The 19,841-nt window shown below is 32.8% G+C and overlaps 1 protein-coding gene across 9 annotated transcripts in view; it reads right to left on the bottom strand.

Annotated features, from left to right (window-relative positions):
- The window catches only part of USP34 (ubiquitin specific peptidase 34), a 231,689-nt gene that overhangs the window by 67,265 nt on the left and 144,583 nt on the right, over nucleotides 1–19,841 (bottom strand). For all 9 annotated transcript variants that reach the window (XR_012325688.1, XM_073791350.1, XM_073791349.1 and 6 more), the window contains 10 exons: nucleotides 17,783–17,908; nucleotides 16,454–16,576; nucleotides 16,242–16,325; nucleotides 15,576–15,662; nucleotides 10,458–10,658; nucleotides 7,828–7,910; nucleotides 4,013–4,053; nucleotides 3,749–3,873; nucleotides 2,476–2,628; nucleotides 1,389–1,493 (listed from right to left, as the gene is read on the bottom strand). Coding sequence is in view for 8 of the 9 variants with exons in the window: in XM_073791350.1 (XP_073647451.1) it covers nucleotides 1,389–1,493; nucleotides 2,476–2,628; nucleotides 3,749–3,873; nucleotides 4,013–4,053; nucleotides 7,828–7,910; nucleotides 10,458–10,658; nucleotides 15,576–15,662; nucleotides 16,242–16,325; nucleotides 16,454–16,576; nucleotides 17,783–17,908 (1,128 nt within the window). In the remaining variant the exon portion in view is untranslated. The remainder of the gene's footprint in view (nucleotides 1–1,388; nucleotides 1,494–2,475; nucleotides 2,629–3,748; nucleotides 3,874–4,012; nucleotides 4,054–7,827; nucleotides 7,911–10,457; nucleotides 10,659–15,575; nucleotides 15,663–16,241; nucleotides 16,326–16,453; nucleotides 16,577–17,782; nucleotides 17,909–19,841) is intronic.

The following is a 19,841-nucleotide window of genomic DNA, read 5'->3' as shown; positions in this document are numbered from 1 at the left end:
GTCAAAAGATATAAGATACATACGTACTAAGGAGGTAATGCACAACATGATAAATGTAATTAACACTGCTGTAAGTTACTGAGGACTTCCCTGGTGGAACAGTGGTTAAGAATCCACCTGTCAATGCAGGGGACATGGGTTCCCGCCCTGGTCCGGGAAGATCTCACATGCTGTGGAGCAACTAAGCCTGTGTGCCACAACTACTGAGCCTGTGCTCTAGAGCCCGCAAGCCACAACTACTGAAGCCCGGGAGCCTAGAGCCTGTGCTCCGCAACAAGAGAAGCCACCACAATGAGAAGCCCGCACACCACAACAAAGAGTAGCCCCAGCTCGCCACAACCAGAGAAAGCTCATGTGCAGCAACGAAGACCCAACGCAACCAAAACATAAATTAATAAATAAATTAATTAAAAAAAAAAGTTGTTGAGAGAGTAAAGTACCCATCACGAGGAAAAAATATTTTTTTCCGTTTCTTTAATTTTATATCAATATGAGATGATGTTCACTATACTTATTGTGGTAATCATTTCATGATATGTGTAAGTCAAGTCATTATGCTATATACTTAAACTTACACAGTGCTGTATGCCAATTATAACTCAATAAAACTGGAAGAAAAAATTAAAACATGCTCAATATTAATTTTTATAATTATTTCTTAAATGAAAAGTAAAATAAGAATTCAGATGTAAACTGTTCCTTAAAAGTAGGACGTTCAAACACGATAGGATTCTTAAAATATAAAGTGTATATACTGGACTTTGATGGAAATACATGAAAAAAAAATTGACAGAAAAGGTTTCCTAAATATTTAAATGTATCTTTTTCAAGCATTTCTCATTCTTCTGAGATCAATTAGATGTATTTTAGCTTACTAAATTTATAAAAAGAAAAAATAAAAGTTTTTATGTGGCAAGTATGTCTTTGAAATAAACTTGTTTGAAGTATTTCTTTGGATAGAAGTATCATTTTAGTCTCATATAAGAAAATTAGTAGATCAGCAAACTGACAGTGTTTCTTTAGCTTAAAGTAATTTCTATTTGAATTGCAACTTTATTTTACATTCTCATTTCCACTTGCTACTACAGAAAGCTGTATATTTAAAGTCTAAATTTCACATTCCGAATAAGATTTCATATCCACAAATCTTACAAGACACAGGAAACTACTTGTAAGTACCAAATGAAGACATTTCAACTAAAGTCAGAGTAAAAAGAAGAAATTAGAGCAGAACAAAAAGGTACGAATAGAGTAGAAAAATTATGACATTTTCAACTCATTACAGATTGATAAAAATGTCCTTAATGATAACGACCTATAAATGCATGAACATACAAGTGCATAATACATCTCTATTAACAAGTTAATGTATAACTTTCTGAACATACCTGACTAGCATCCTTTATATGTATGTTGTCAACTAATTTGCACAACAACCAAAAATATTCTTTACATCCAGGTTTTAACATTGGTTCTTCTTCATAATCATCTATCTATTAAAAAAAAATTTAAACTTGTGAAAATAGTTTAAAAGGGGAAAATAACTTAAAATTATAATACATTTTAAAAACTACAAGCTTTATAAAAAAAAATTAAATCCCTACAAACTAAACAGTTTTCAAAATTTAACCCCCAAAATGGAGAGAATACTCCTAGTGTCTGTAAAATTAGAACAACTATGTATGTAAGTGAATAATAAGAGAACTTTCAAAAAAACAGTACTCTGAAATTCCTTATAACCTACTTGGAAAAGATATGAATAATGTATAATACTAAATAATGTAGTGCCAACTAAAAATTCAATGAAAATGTGGAAACAAAAGAAACCTACAGAAAATGAGTATATATAAATCTACCCACATACAATGGTCTATTATAGTTTTGAAAGCTGAAAAATAAAGAACACATTACATTTCTTACATAGTCAATGACAGACGGTAAATATGGAGAAGAAAAACGTAAATCCTACAATGCATCATATTTCTGGGATTAGTAAAATTTACTTATTAATGGGCCCTGTATTTATTATGGGGTAGAAGGCTTTTATAAGGCTAATGTTAGTGTATACATGGGAACAAGGAAGAAAACTGAAAATTCTGAGTATCATAAAGATAAAAATAAAACAACTGTGACTGAATAAGAAGAAAGCTACATTTATGATGTTTCTATCATTCAACTTATTAACACAAGGTTCAGAACCTAGTAAGGACAAATGTTATTTCCAAAACAATATCCATGAGAGATCCCACACAGCTGAACCCAAGGACACAGGATCTATCCCTAGGTGTAACATGGACACAATATGTCACAATGCTGCCACTTTAGGAACTATTACATATAACTACCATCCTCCTGGTGAAAACTACAGATAGTAAACAGGTACTCAAAATTACTTGCAAGGACAATACAACGATAAACTTGGGGCAAATGAAATGGCAGAAATAGAAATTGCTCCTGAACACAGTAAAATCTTACCCTAATAGGTTTGAGTGCTTGAGCATCTGGAAGAAATTTCAGCAATGTTGAGGCAGCCAGTAGCAGAAAAGAGCGATTGATTGAGTCTCCTCCATCCAGCCCTGACAGAGATAACTTATAAAGACCATTGCAAGATTCATGACGGACTGCAGTCTAAATGAAAAAGTTCCAAAGATAGTCTGAGTTAGTATTAAAAAGTTAATCTTAAGGTTAATATGTTGGCAGAAATAACATGTTAGATGGCTTCTTTAGTAACATGTTTTAAAACACAATGTCCTGATCACATACTCATGCATCTAAATAATACATGATCAAATGAAGTACCCCAAAGTATACGGTAATATGTAAAAACATTTCAGAAATTCCCAATATGGTCATAAAAACAAACCAAGTAAATACAAGAACAGACAAATACAAAAAGGATTGAGAAAAGGATATTTATAATAATTTATTTACATGATTAATTAACAGGAAAAATATTGGGTTGGCCAAAAAGTTCGTCTGAGTTTTTCTGTAAGATGCTACGGAAAAACCTGAACAAACTTGTTGGCCAACCCAGTATTTTCAGAACTAGAAGCAACTTGGAAAGTACTTAACCCAAAACATTTTACAGATTTTAGAATCTTGTCCAAGTGTCACAACAGTTACCTGGGACAGAGCCAGAACAAGAATACATATGCATTCAATACAAAGCTAATAATATTAGAAAATGTTCTCTAAAAAAGATATGAATATCGTGGCTAAGTGTATTAGTGTGTTTATACTATTTCATTCAGGAATATGGTGTGAGTAACATCAAGATACGATTGGTGAAAATTATATTGACTTCAGTGTCAACACTGAAATCAAAAGGAAATATATTGTCTCTCTTGCATCTAAGGATACACTCAAATAGAAAAAGTAAAAGAAACTTCTCTAAAATGTAAATTACAAAAATAATAATAAATAAATAAATAAATAAATAAATAAATAAATGCTGAAATCCTTCTCAACCCTCAGGAAAAAAAAAATTAAAAAAACCCAAAACAAAAGAATCACTCTGTTAACAAATATTGCAGAAAAAGACAAATATGAATGCTACAAAATATTTAATGTTCACACTTAAGTGTACATAGCTCAAAACACTCTAGATCTTAAAGGATTATTAAGTACCTTCCAGGCAACAGGATATATTTATGGAATCATGTTCATTTGTTTCCATTAGCTCTTTTTATCATCGATGCTAATACGAAAAAATATGAAGAGTAGTACTAATCTTCAATCTTTAGCTTACCTCAGGAATAAGGAGAGTCAATTTTTTTAGCCAGTCTTGTAAATGATCGCTGTCAGCAAGGCTAGATTTCACTAAAGAACAGCAATGAGCCCAACTCACCAAGAGCCACATTGAATAATGTGAAACTACAGAAAAATTGGAAAAAAAAATTACTGTAACGGCTTGTGCATGATGAAAACAAAATGTTCATTATTAAAGATATTATATATAGATATAACCAGTCATCCAAATCTTTATTAAAAATTAACTTTGTGGAACCCTTACCTTCATGTCTAGACCTGTGATCAGACTGAGCTTTCAAAACTCTGCAAAGTAAAAACACACCACCAGCAGTAATTAAATTCAGCAACGAACTAAAAATAACTCAATTTCTTACTACATATCCTTTAACTTTCCCTGCCCCCCAAAAGATTAGATTTTATGAAAGCTGCTAATTTATTTTCCTATGGTCTTCATTTTTAATTTAAAGAATCACTGGCAAAATCTTATTATAGCAAACATTAAATGAGTGTTTCAATTTAATAAACAAAATGTGAGTGAATCCCATACTGACTTAAGTGAACTCTCAAAAAGTGCTTAAAGATTTGGTTACTAAAGTGACGTGGCTTACAAAGAGAAAGGTTATAATGGTTTAGAGTCTAAACTTCAGACTCCTAAAAAAAAAAAAAAACACCCTTATGCAGTAGTCCTTGGCCTCCTGGAGTTTACAGCCTATCAGGGGAGATAAGATGAATATAAAACAAAAAAGTTAGGACATAAATATATTCTAGGAGCTAGCTGAGTAAAACAGTCAGCACATACTATTAGAAATGTGAGTTTAATCTTAATCTGTGGCATATGAAATATTCTTTCTGGCTCTAAATGTTATAGCATCTGTAACGACATTATATTCTACTCTAATAGAAAGATACGACTCACAAAAAGAAAAAAAACCATACAATGACATAAAATGCCCTTCCTTTTGTATTGTTAATGTCAATTTTCATCAGGAATGGTTAAAAGCAAATTATTGAAAAGTAGAGAAAAATAACTAATTTAATTCTATATTACTTCACCTCTATTTTTTCCCCTTGATACTTGTAGTAACTTCAATGGAAAATGTATTACCTCAATTTAAAGAAAACTAAACATTAAAAACTTTCATTTTAATAAAACCAGCATATAGGGATTTAGTATTCACCTTACAAATAAACTGTTTTTTAAAAAAAAGCACTGATCTCTAGATACCTACTTTGTTATAATTAACAAAACACCTATGAAAATCTGAAAGAGCAAGACTCATCCGTATTATTGATTTAAAATGTAAAAGGTACTAAAAAGTTAAAACTTATAAATCTAGTATTTGGCCATATTTCATGTTTAACTTTTATCATATTGGTTTAATATATTTAACTTTACCAAGAGCAACCTCCCAATCTACCTTTTAAATATGTAGCATTAGAAGATTTTGATAACAGGCAAAAAGTTCATTTTAGCTATCTTAATTGATACAAACCTCCCAGGACCATATAAACTGAAGGTGGAGGCTTATGAAAAGACAATGGTGCAGGAACAGGAGTCAAAAAAACACAAAGATTGGGGGTGGGGGGTAGGGGGCCCTCACATTACAAAGACTGTAATGAGATCTTTAAGAATGGAACTGGTAGAATAGAAATAACTGTCACAGTGAACCAGCTTCAACAGCAGCAGCTGGTATCAAACTCGCATATTTTTCGTTGTGTGAGGTTAAGAGTCAAGTGAACATTTCTTAATTCTAAAGAAATAAAAGCAGACCAAAGCAGTCACTGAACTGCCTTGTTAATCAATATATTGTGGCGTGTGGGATAGTGAGGTATATAGAATGTGTGTTAGAACGGGGGTCCCCAACCCCCGGTCCACGGACCCATACCAGTCCGCATCCTGTTAGGAACTGGGCCGCACAGCAGGAGGTGAACAGAGAGCGAGCAAAGCTTTATGTGGGGCTCCCCACTGCTCACATTACCACCTGAACCACCACCCCCCACACACCGGTCTGTAGAAAAATTGTCTTCCGTGAAAACGGTCCCTGGTGCCAAAAAGGTTGGGGACTGCTGTGTTAAAGGACAAGGAGGAAGAGTTAAGAATTATTTAACTGGAGAGTCACTGTTACTTGGCGTATAAAATGTATTTTATCATACAAACCAAGGTCATGTTATAGCACTTTCTTTGTTTCCCCACATTATCCATTCATAAGTTTTATAAATAATGAGGTAAGGTGCCTGGCATTGATAATATAATGGTGAGCAAAATCAGATATAGTTCGTATAGAACTATACGTCCAGTGGGGTAGAGCAGATGTTGATCGAGTTATGAATGTGAATTCAACTGAGACAGACACTAAAGAAAGATACATTAAACAAGAAATAATCTTAAAATAATCATGCTACTTGTATGCAACCATTGCTTATGAAGGTGACTTTTAAAGGCATCTAAAAACAGATAACTATTAGCCATAAATAACGTTAAGCACTTTGAAACGTGTTTATATTAGCTTTGTAAATCAGTTAACAATGGCAAACTTCAGCCCAAAATGAACACCTACAGAATACAGGACTTGGAAATTAATTCTACACACTTTAACATAATTTATGTGATTATTTGAGGCATACAGAGTCAGGTCCTCATGTATTAGCAACTATCATTTATACATTATTAAAATTTTGACCATTAAAAAAAAAAGTCTCCAATGTAGCCCAAATAAATGAAATCATATTACACGTTTAAACTATATTCTTATACACATATTTCCAGCTTTATCTATTGAGGGCCTAGAAGCAAGGAAACACTAGGAGCAATGATACTATATTTTGCAGGTTCCCCACCAAAAGGAACTAGGGTTTCTTAAAGAAATGCTGATTCAACAACTAAGGCAGGGAAACTGAAAGCCCGGAAGATCTTAAAATGACGGGGGTGGGGGGGTGGGGGTGGGGAGTACTCCTCCCCTCCACCCAAATAATGGGGACATAGCCAAAGGACACATGAACAAACGTGAAGATGTCAACTAAGGTATAATTTGAGCAAAGTGAATAGTAATAGTAATGAATTACATTGAATGAAAAACATCCAAATTGATACTAACTAAATAAAAGGAAGAGAAAGCTCTTCGTCACCACAGAATGTCAACTAATAAACACAAAATGAATGGTAAGAGTTAGAAAATCACTAGTTTGCAAACATTATACTAATATTTAATTCAGGCAAGAATCATCACTGAATGCTAAAACTAAATGAGTAAGTTTTATGAGAAGCAGGAAATTTAAACAGTTGCAAATTATCTTCCCATAGGTTACTTTTAATTAGAAAACTCAGAAACTTCATTGTAGAGAAACCTGGAGGAAACCAGATTAACTGATCAAAATTAATATCGCTAATAATAGGACAAACTGATATCACTGGGATGTACTGGGAAAGATACGTTACTTATGGAGTATTCCTGCTAAAATGTATAGTCTGAATCTGATTGTGAGGAACAATCAGGAAAACCTAAATTAAAAGGCTTTATAAAAGAATTGGCTTGTGATACTCAGAAATGTCTGTATCATGAAAGAAAGGCTAAGAAAGTATCCCCAGTTAAAGGAAATAGAAGAAATATGACTACCAAATGCAGTACGTGATCCTGGACGAGGAAAAAAATTGCTATAAAAATATTAATGGGACAATTTGAGTATGGACTATATGTTAGATAATATTATATCAATGTTAAATTTTCTAAATTTGAGTATCTTACTATAGTTGTTAGGAAATTGTCCTTGGACTTAGGAGATACACATCAAACTATTTATCAGTAAGTGATCATAATGTCTGAACTCTTACAAGATTCAGGATATGTAAATAAATGTGTGCTTGGGGACACCCACAGAAAATGCGTGCTCATGATCATTCGATAAAAACTGGCAAAATGTTGATAACAATATGCAAATCCACATGAATGATATGAGAGTTCACTAAAACACCCTAACAATTTTTCTGTTAGGTTTCAAATTTTTTTCAAATTAAAATTTTAAAACACTGTATTCTTACTCTAAATACATACAATCATAAATTATGTAAAAACTTCATACCTAGGAGCCAGATTATCATACGTATAAGCAACAGACATAAGTCGCTGAATCAAACTGGTTCCTTGGACAAGAACAAGAAATACCTTTAAAATAAAAACATTAAAAAAAATCTATAAGTACACTAAAACACAGAACTGCGTTTTAAACCAGACTCCAAATTACTTTGATTTTTATTTATAAAAGGATAGGAATATTCTTAAAATGGTTATTGGAAAATACTGTAAAAATATTAAATATTAGAAAACCAGATTTTTATAAAGAAACCTCAGAATAGCAACTTTAAAAAGAAAATATTAAAAATTTAGAAATACACAGGCGAATCCTTTCTATTTGGTCCACAGATTATCTGCATGTCACCCAATAGAGTGAGAAAAATATTATGTATTACACAAGTCAGTGGTTTTTTTGGGTGGTAGGTGAAGTAACCTTTTTCAGTTTTGAAATAAAAAAATGTCAAGCAGTGGCAGATTCCTCAACCACCCTGAAATAAACATAGAAAAGCAATATAATATACCATAGATACCAAACATGGATTCCAGATTAAAAACCTTGAGGTTCAACATTTAGTTTGCTAACTTTCAAGCTGTATGACTCTAATAAATACTGAATTTCTAGGTTCTAGTTCTTCATCTATATAATGGAAAAAAATATTTGCTAACTTAATAAAGAACTACTGAATCCCTTCTGCAGGTCAGAACCCATTCTGGGCACTAATTTTATAAAAGCACTGTTTCCATCCTGGGGAAGTTAGTCCAGTGCAGCAGAAAACATCAAAAGCACTGAAACACAATTATATGCAATGTGCCAAATGAGCAACAGAAGGGAGCAGCAACTAAACCTGTGCCTGGCAAAATAAGAAGAGTTTTAAGAAAAGCTATATTTAGGCTGGAATTGGAAGTTCAATTTGGATTCTGAACCTTCTAAAAGGCTATTAAAGGGGAACAAATGAAATAATGAATGATAGTAAATTATTAAAAGAATTAGTGTTCTTCCTTACTATTGGATGACTTTGTCTCCAGAATTAGGGTAACAAAAACTTCCCCCCAAATAGCTTAGATATACCTTCTAAGCTCTAATTAAATATTATGATAAACAAATGAAAAATATATATATTGTATGCTCTTTTTCTAAACTATAAAAATGTAACATTGGCATACGCATAAGAAAAAATATGCACATAAAAAGATTAACACATAGAACTATTAATGGTAGTGACCTATATGACTTTGGAAGGTTCACTTGTATATTCTTTTTTTTTTTTTGGCCACGCCACAGCTTGCGGGACCTTACCTCCCTGACCAGGGATCGAACCTGAGCCCTCAGCAATGAAAGCACAGAGTCCTGACCACTGGACTGCCAAAGAATTCCCTCACTTGTACATTCTAAATTGTTTTCAGTAATTATGTACTTGCATAAATTTGTTTAAAAAAAAACTAGCCAATTATTTTAAAATGCCATATATGAGTATGTGTATTTTATTTCTCTATCAGTAACAACTCATTACTGTGGTGTTTCTGGAGCAGGTATGAGGTAAGCTGCTGTCCTCAAATGGTTACAAAATGAAGAAGCGATTAAGTAAAAACTCATCTTCATCTCTCCCCAGTTCCCAGTTCACTAACAGAGACACTGGAAGGGCAAATATTTGATCACATGAATAACAGAATCCACAGCCAAAAAGAATTTTAATTTTATTGCTGGATGCATTGGTTATTGTGCCATTTTCGTTTGGCTCTAAACCTACCATACTATATATTGATACTTGCTCTGTGACGCTAGGGCTGGTACATTATAAACTAAATTTCTCCTCTGCCAGCTGGCTTTCTATTGGGTTTGTCAACGTGGGATACTAGAGAGATTACTTCCTTGCTTTTTCTTTCTTTCTTTTTTTTTTTGTTTGTTTTGGCCGCACCATGCGGCTCGTGGGATCTTACTCCCTGACCAGGGATTGAACCCAGGCCCTTGGCAGTGAAAGCGTGGAGCCCTAACCACTTCACAGCCAGGGAATTTCCCCTGCTTTTTCTGTTAACATTGTTCCATAAGTATTTTAACCAGAAGAGGCAAATGATTTCAGAAGCAGTAACAGAACCACTTCCTCGGAGGCCTAAACTCCAGTTCAACAGGATCCCTCCTATAAGCTTCTCATTCCTGATAACCACAGCCTTTTACATATATTCCTCAAACCCTAGGGGTGGTGAATGGCTACTTGCCCGCATTACCTCAACATTCCATTTTTCATTTTTAGCCCTCCAACACATATGTATAAAACCAGTTCTCAATTTTAAATTTACTCTGTTGAAATACCTAGTGTGGTTTGTTTTCCTGAATGGACCCTGATACACTCAGTATAAAAATTACTGAGACCAACTAATGAACTCAATCCTACAGTTAGATAACATTAAAATGGCACAAAATTAATGCACTCCTGCATCTTGGATGATGAACTGAAAAGTATTACTGCTTCGTAATTTCTACTGCTTTAAAATGAAGGCATTGCTTCTGCTGTTAGGTCATACTGTGGTAATCTAGGATAGCATCTCATAGACATTATTCATTTTGTAAAAACAAAAATATACAAGCTCTCTTAGAAGACAAATAAAATTCATTACTACATGGTGACCTTTGTACTTTACCTCTGTTAATCTTGGTATATGAAGACCCTTGGCATGATCACCAGCAGCCTTTCTCGATTTCCCAGGCCATGTTCTTTTCCTATGGCTTTCTGCTATACCAGACCAGGCAAAGACATCATGATAAGCTAAATCCAAATCGGATGGATCTACTGCAAACTGGCATATTAACTTCAGCAAACAAGCAAGACAGTCTAGCTGCCACTGTGGATAAGAAGAAAATATCATTTTTGCATTTCTATCAAGAAAGAATCATACAAATATATGTAATAGAGATATACAGGATGTAAAAAAATATTGCTTGCAATGTACTACAATTTTAAAAATTATTAAAATAATAATAAAGATATTTACCTACAAAATCAGCATTGAGAGCAAAAATACTGGAAGCTGTCTCTCCACCTAAGTGGCATATACTCTGCTATTTGGGAGTGAAAGCAATTCTCAATAATTCTAGAAAATTATTCAACTGAAAAATTTGCACTGTATATATGTATATTTAAAATAAAACAAGCATTTCATCAGTAAAATACTGTTTAGTATGAAAAGTAAAATTTCTGATTTAAAGCTCTACTTTAAAATTTTTAAAATAAAGCAATTCCTTCAAATAAATTAATAAGAATATCACCTATGTATGAGAGCTTCAGAGCTTTCTCTTCAATGGTCCTTGTTCTCCTCTTTTCCTAATACCACTACTAAGTGTTATAACTATACCAATATGCCAAGAAACATAGCAATACTATATAATTGATTTTCAAGAAAAGTACCAGGAAATTTCAGTGAGAAAAAAAGTCTTTTCAACAAACAGTGCTAGAAAAATTGGAGAGCCATATGGAAAAAATAAAATAAAACCTCAGCCTCACTCTACATATACAAAAGTTAACTCAAAATATAACACAGACCTAAATGTAAAAGATAACTATAAAATTTACAGAAGAACACACAGGAGAAAATCTCTGTGACCTTGGAAAAATGATTTCTTAGCTAGGATATAAATTTTGTTAAAATTTAAAACTTCTCTGCTTAAAAGATACTGTAAATATAAAGAAAAAGCAAGCTACACATTGAATGCAAATATTCCTAATACATATATCTGACCAAAAAACTTGTCCAACTGATTAAGGAAAAAAGTCTTATAGCTCTTTACAAAGAAAAAAAAAAACAGGGGGCTTCCCTGGTGGCAGAGTGGTTAAGAATCCACCTGCCAATGCAGGGGACACGGGTTCAATCCCTGGTTCGGGAAGATCCCACATGCCACAGAGCAACTAAGCCCGTGTGCCACAACTACTGAGCCTGCGTGCACAACTACTGAAGCCCATGCACCTAGAGCCTGTGCTCCGCAACAAGAGAAGCCACCACAATGAGAAGCCCGTGCACCACAACGAACAGTAGACCCTGCTTGCCACAACTAGAGAAAGCCCACACACAGCAACAAAGACCCAACGCAGCCAAAAATAAAATAAATGAAAAGAAAAAAACCCAAAGAAACGAAAGCAAACAAATCAAAACAAAAACCCCCAGGATATAAAGACACTTCACAAAAGAAGATAAAAAACATGGTCAATATGAAACTTATGGAATATAATGAAAGCAATGCTATTGGGGAAATTTATAAATGTAAATGTTTACATTAAAAAAAAGAAAAATTCTTACCAACAATCTAACTTTACAGCTTAATGAACTAGAAAAAGAAGACAAACTAAACCTGAAGCTAGTAGTAGAAAGAAGGAAATAATAAAGATCAGAGCAGAGGTAAACAAAACAGGGAATAGAAAAACCTAGAGAAAAATCAGTGAAAATCAAAGCTGGTTATTCGAAAAGAACGAAATTGACAAACTTTTAGCTAGAAGGACTAACAAAAAATAAAAGTCAAATTACTAAAATCAAAGTAGGAACATTTCAACTAATTCTAGAGATAGAAAGGATTGTAAGAGAGTACTATGAACAACTGTTGTATGCCCCAAAACTGGATATCTTACATGAAATGAACAAATTCCTAGAAACACAAAACTTACCAGGACTCAATCACAAAAAAATAGAAAATCTGAGCAGACTTATAATTAGCGAGGAGATTGAATCAGTTATCAAAAATCTCCCAAAAAAGAAAAGTTCTGGACCTGGCAGCTTCACTAGTAAATTCTAACAAACGTTTAAAGAAGAACTAATACCAACGATCCTCAAACTCTTCCAAAAAACTGAAGAGGGAACTTCCCAACTCATTCGATGAAGTGAGCATTAACCCTCATACCAAAGCCAGACAAAAGACACTGTCCTCAACAAAATATTAGCAAACAGAATTCAGCAACATATTAAAAGGATTATACACCATGATCAAGTGGGATTTATTCTTAGAATGCAAGGATGGTTCCACATAGCAATGATCAATGTAAATACTCCAGATTAACAAAATGAAGGAAAAGACTACATCATCTCAATTAATGCAGAAAAAGCATTTGACAAAATTCAACACACTTTCATGATAAAAATACTCAACAAAATAGAAACAGAAGGAAACTACCGCAGCATAATAAAAGCCATATATGAAAAATCCATAGTGAAAATCATACTCAATGGTGAAAGACTGAAAGCTTTTCCTCTAAGATCAGGAACAAGGCAAGGACACTTGCTTTCACCACTTCTATTCAACACAGTAATGGAAGCTTTGGCCTAAGCAATACACCAGAAAAATAAAAGGCATCAAAATTGGAAAGAAAGAAGTAAATTTATCTGTTTTTGATGTAGAAAACCGTAAAGACTCCATATAAAGGCTCTTAAAACTAGTAAATAATTTCAGCAAAGTAGAAGGATACAAAGTCAACATACAGAATTCAGTTGCATTCCTATACGTGAACAATGAACAATATGAAAGGGAAATTAAAAAAACAATTCCATTTACAATAGCATCAAAAAGAATAAAATACTTAGGAATGAACTTAACCAAGGAGTTTAAAGACTTCTACAATGAAAGCTACAAAAAACTGCTCCAAGAAATTAAAGACAAATAAATGGAAACACATCCCGTGTTCACGAACTGGAAGACTTATTAAAATATCAATACTACCCAAAGTGACCTACAGATTCAATGCAATCCCTACCAAAATCCTAATGATGTTTTTTGCAGAAACAGAAAAATCCATTCTAAAATTCACAAGGAATCTCAAGGGACTCCAAATAGACAAACAATCTTACAAGAAAAGAACAAAACTGGAAGACTCACATTTTCTGATTTCAAAACTTACTACAAAGCTACAGTAATCAATACAGTGTAGTACTGGCATAAAGATAGACAAAAAAATAAAAGGAATGGAATAGAGAGCCTGAAAATAAACCCTCACGAAAATGTTCAAACGATTTTTGAAAAGAGTACCAAGACCATTCACTGTGGGGAAAAGGAGTCTTTTCAAGAAAATATGCTGGGAAACCTGGATCTCCACATGCAAAAGAATGAAGTTGAACCCTTACCTAACACCATATACAACAATTAACTCAAAATGAATCAAGGATCTAAATATAAGACCTAAAACAATAAATAAGACCTAAAACAATAAATCTCAATAAATAAATCTCTGTGAAGAAAACACAGAACAAAAGTGCCATGACACTGTATTTGGCAATGATTTCTTGGATAGTACACCAAAGGCTTAGGTAACAAAAGAAAAAATGGACAAATTGGACTTCATGAAAATCTTGAAATTTTGTTCATCATGTAAGAGTATCCACAGTACCCTATAATATATTGAGAGATACATTATAAATATGGGATCTCAGTTGACTTGAAAGCCATCTGTGTTGCCAGGCTACAATGTGTCCCATGTAGCAGTAAATTTTTCTTAATACTTCATAAAAGTGTCCACAATTTTAAAGGAAACAAAGAGAGAAAATCTTTAGCATATGATTACCTGTAAACTTTATTCAAAGCTAAACTTAGAGCAGTTTATAAACAAAAGTCCTATAAACGACACACAACTACTCATTAAAGATTTAAAATTCTCCCACTTTGCCAAAGAACTAAAAGGCACCTTATAATTCTGAGAGATCACTGAGACAACAAAGACAATACAATAAAACACAACAGACATTTCAGTTCTAAGAGACAGAAAACAATTACTGTAGTAGAGGTATCTATTCTAAAAAGGAAAATATCTGTAGCAAAATATATAAAATAAAAATGGCAAAAAGTATTGAAAGCAATGATAAGATTAACAAAATCTTGGTAGATAGTAATATGCTTAAATGTATTTTCTTTCATTAATATCTTGGATATACCAGCATTTGACAGTAAATCAAGAATATCTGACTCCTAGGTTCTAAAATAATTCTAAAAAGCAAGTACTAAGAAATTAAAATTTGAATGCAATGTTTGATAATGCTATTCTGCTTTGCTGGAGGTCAGGAAATGAGCATCCTTTCCATTTAATACAAAACTGGATTACACAGTTTGGTCCAGCATTATGAATTTTTAAATATTCCATAATTTTATTTTCCTAACATTATAGGACAGTGCTTTGTCAAGTTAACAGTGATAAAGTACCATCTTCTAAAACTTCCATTTTGTTAAGGATCAAAAATTTTGTAAAATACTATTAAAAAAAACACTGCGGCAATGTCCACTTGCTATAAAAATTTCTAAAGGCTTATTTACTCTCAAGTCCTGTACCTTTTTCATTGCCGACTAGTCACAAATGGTCTGGAAATACATTTTTCAGTAGTGTTGCTTAAAGGAAGAAATGGTCAAAACAAAATGAAACGAAGAAAAAGGATGTTTTCAAAAAAATGAAGACATAAAACCAAGTTTTTCTTAAAAAGCATCCAAATTTTAAGACTATGTAAATATTAATATATAGTTTACCAAACTAATGGAAAAATGTTCATGAATTACCTATAGTTCAGAGTCATTAATATTATCACTTAAATTTTTTTAACTGAGTTGACATGGAGAACTCTTATTGCATAATTAGTTTATCAGATTCCTTATTTTTTCTTAAATTTATTTCTACTGTACTCCACACTTTCCTTTACTAAAATAAAGTTTGCAGCAAACGTTACACTTGCCAATGGTTCATGGAAGTGACTCACTGGGGTAACTACTGTAACTTGTTGAAAATGTGAATTTTCACTTACCACAGTCCAGGATTCCTGCTCTTTTGGCTCTAGAATTCCAGAATTAAAAATTTCTAATAACTGTTGAAGCCCTCCAGCAGCAACAAACTGTAAGCAATTGTGAGAGTAATGGTAAGAGGAAAGAGCTACATGATGTAGTAAAGATCTGCTTTTTGATTCAGTAACTGGGTGTGTGTGTATGTCTGTGTGTGTAAGTAAAATATTATGTATCTTTCATATAAGAAATTATTCTTTGATAAATAACCAATATAACATCTATACAATATAACGTCTATACAATATAACGTCTATATAACCAATATAACCAATATAACGTCTATACAATAAAGTAACAGCAAACAACTAATTTTCAAGAATTTTTTTTAAAGATTCTTATAAAAATCTATATACATATCTTTGTATTCCATTAACCATTTAATCCCAGGCACTGGGATGTCCTAACACAGTATTCCAATGAAGGAGAAAAAATAATAAGTGCTAAAAATAGGAGCACCAAAGCATTAAATAATCTCAGTTTATTTATTACTGTGATTAGAGTAATACATAATTTTTAAACTATGCTTTATTTAAATGGTAAGTTAGTTTAAAACAATAATTATGGTAACTTCTGGAAAATTAGAGATGAATTATTTTTACCAATACACTGCAAAACATATATGATCAAACCTTGCAACTCCAGGAATTTTTACTATTTTCCACTTGATCCTCACTTGAATCATCTGAATCTGGATAAAGATCACTATAACTTCCCTGTGGGAATGGCAGAAATAAATAAATAAATAAGGAAGGGTGGCAGGAAAATTAAAAGATAACGTACTCTGGAATTTTGCTCCAAAGAGAAAACAAATGTTTAATGATAATAATGGAAAAGCAATTACCGTTGACTCTCTTCTTATTCTTCTGTTAGGTTTTCCCAGTGCTTCAATAATTTCCAGGGCATATAATAGCTTGTGAGCACTCTTAATTTTGAGCAGTTCTTTCCAATTAAGTCCATCATTACACTTAAATTAAAAAAAGAAACACAGGTTTCTCCAACCAACTTACCAAGAGACCCCCCCCCCCAAAAAAAAAACTAAAGAAAATGACACTATATAAAAACTCAAATATTACATATATATTGAAATATGTTCAAACAAGTGAAGACCAATTATATAATTGGTACTAATCATATGCTTAAAACACCAATTATTCATTAAATTTTGTTAAAATTAATACACAACAGCAGCATAGGAAAAAACTGTATGTTAACCTCCACAACAGTTGAGGTAATTTGCCATCTTCCCAATGAAAAACACATTGCAGCATAATTGAATGTGTGAACTTTTAAGGATACAGAAGCAGTACAGTGTGTATTTAATATTTATGTGACACCTACTCATTTAAAAAGTCATATACAAATACATAAACTTTAAAATATTGTTCTTTTCTACTCGCAATTTATAAAGTGTTATTCACACTTAATGTGCATCCTTTGACAACGATATTATTATTAGAGCTACAATGAGTCATCAACCACCATTTTCTAAGCCCATCTTCTTCACTTCCAAGTCATTTGAAATACAAGACCCTGAGAAATCACATAACAACGTCCCAAATCATAGATAACATTAGCATAACATTAGGACATTGTTTTTCCATTAGTCCTATAGGTGTTCTGTTGGTATCCCCACTAAGTAACTCCTTAATATATAGCTTTTAAAAATAATCTTTAATTTTAACAGACATCTTTACAAAGATATATAACACTTAATACATGTGAGGTCATGCCTCTGGGAATATTAATATATATTAAATTTCTTTGACTCCTTTTTTCTCTATTTCTACCAGTTGACTTGTATAAGCAGCCAAAACAAGCCCTGAAGCAATGTCATTAAATCACAGGGTATTTTCTCTAAACGTTACTTTTTGTTGTCAAAAACAAAGCAATATTCAGAACATTAAGTAATATGAAAAAACACTAATATAAAGGCAAATTCACTGTTTTCTAAAGATAATTTTAGAGAAAATCCTTGCCTTGTATTTAGCCCATATTATTCAATCTCACTAATAATTAAATATATGAACATTAAAATGAACTGGCACTTTTTACCTATTAAATGGGCAAAATTTTACTGAGGTTACCAGTCAACAAGCACTCTCATACACTACCAGTAGGAATGTAAACTGGTACCATCCTCCAGGGAAGTAAAAATATTTTGTGGACTTACCTGTTCATCTGAGATATTCTGGAATGCCATCAACATGTTAGGACATGTAGGAAGAAGCATCAGTAGCTCCCATACACGCCTAGAGAGGTTTTCTGCATGAAGATGAAGTTCTTCACATCTTAAGCTCTATACAAATAAGAGGAACTGCTTATCAAGACAGATCAGTTTTTTGAAACATCTAAACTTAAGTTTGATCTGCATAAAATCACTAATTATCATATTTGATATTTTTAAATCTTACTTTAAAAGTGAGAATAAAGCATTTGTTACACAGTAAATAAATTTATTCAATAAATTAAGTTATGTCAAAGTAGTGGTTTTTCAACTTGTTACTGAACACTTTTCTGGGAAAAAGTGATCTGCAAGTCTGGCCACTTTCCTCAGAAAAACTTTTCAAACAAAAGTGAAAATGTCTGTTTTATAAAGCCAACAAGTAAATTTCAATAAGACTATCATCTATTTCTTCCCTGCAGGTCACTATTCTAAGAATGACAAAGACCTGGAAAATTAAATCCCTGACCTTACATTTGGGAAAAGAGTACACCTGTTTCTCTTATTTCGCTAATCCATGCCTTCCTTATATTCCAGTCTCAGACAAGCAGAGATTAAGAGAAAAGCAAACAATTTTAAAGAACCTACTTTTTTCCATTATCGTTTGTTAAATTTGAACTCTCTAAGGTACTGAGATAACAGTAAGCTGAAGAATATTACAGAAGGTATGTAAGAAATAGGCAAGTTTCTTTCTTTTTTTTTTTTTTTTAATTAAAGCACAACCCCAAGAGGTAAACAAGCAGCAAAAGCTAAAGCAGCAAAAGTTTTGGAATGTTCCAAAGTATGAATTTGTATAGTATTATTCTACTACTAGCTGTTGTCATAATGATTCTGAGGTATTATACAGTATAAGGGATGCCAAAGGAATCTTCTTACACATCTACAAAAAGTAATTTCGTTCTTTTTGTACAATGGTATAAAGCTAATATACTTTGAAGGCAAGAGAATTTTAGAGACAGGAGTTTCAAAGTAAACTTTGCTTTTCACAGCCCTGATGAAGAAAGAGAAGCAACCCAAGTAACACTTCTAGTTTATTTGGGGACAAGGCACTGAGAGTTCTTCAGTGAAATAAAATTCATTCCTTTGTAAACATCCAGTTTAAAAAAGAGAAGGTGGGGAGAGAGGGAGGAAAGGAGGAAGGGACTGAACTCTGTGCAAAAAATTATTTGAAGAAAAAAAAATCTCCCAGGTGTATAAGACTATGTTCTACATTATGACTGAAAGGCCCTACAATATGGGTCATACACAGTGGAGATCCTTTATTCTTCTGGTAATCCTCTTCAAGACTGAACCGGTCTTATTCAACAAAGAAACCCCACGCCACCAATGGCATACTTGTCACCAAGTTCAATAATATAACTGCCCCAAAATGAATGCTTTCTCTCTGGCTTAGGCCTCAAATGGACAATTACAATGACCTACTAACTGGCTCTTGTACCTCTGGTCTTTGTTTTCTCTAATATAATCCTCCACACTAACACCAAAACTTTGTTTCTGAAAGTCCAAAAAAGATCTCATTTTGTTGTTTTAAAATATTCCATGATAACAGCCATCTATTTTACTAAGAATAAAAACCTCTTAAGGTCCTTTGTGGTATAGCTTACAATCTCCCTTTCTGTCCTTATATTTGAATTACATCATACTCACACTCCGAATTTTTCAATCATGCCATTCACTTTTCTGTGACTCTGTAATGCTTCTCTTCCTTCTTTTATCAGCAGTTGGACCCAATTTAAATAACTCCTCTTTTACAGAAATCTTCCCCAAATTTTTGTTTACTGCTTATGTTCCCATAACACACTGTGTAGAACACTAGCACCCTCCTGGAAAACTGGGAAATTCTTATAATTATCTTTCTTTTAAACTGGCAATACACTGCTGACATGAAGTAAAAGGTTATTAAGTATTTATGGCATAAAATTTAACAGGTGAGGAAATGAAGGTTTATGGACATCTATTATTGATTATTCTGCTTGAACAAAAAGGGGATTTCTTAGGAATTTAAGAA

Source organism: Tursiops truncatus, chromosome 14 (genome assembly GCF_011762595.2).
Source record: "Tursiops truncatus isolate mTurTru1 chromosome 14, mTurTru1.mat.Y, whole genome shotgun sequence".
In the NCBI taxonomy this organism is placed as follows: Eukaryota; Metazoa; Chordata; class Mammalia; order Artiodactyla; family Delphinidae; genus Tursiops; species Tursiops truncatus.
The sequence above is the reverse complement of the archived record's forward strand: the minus strand, read 5'-3'. Positions and strand labels throughout refer to the sequence as shown.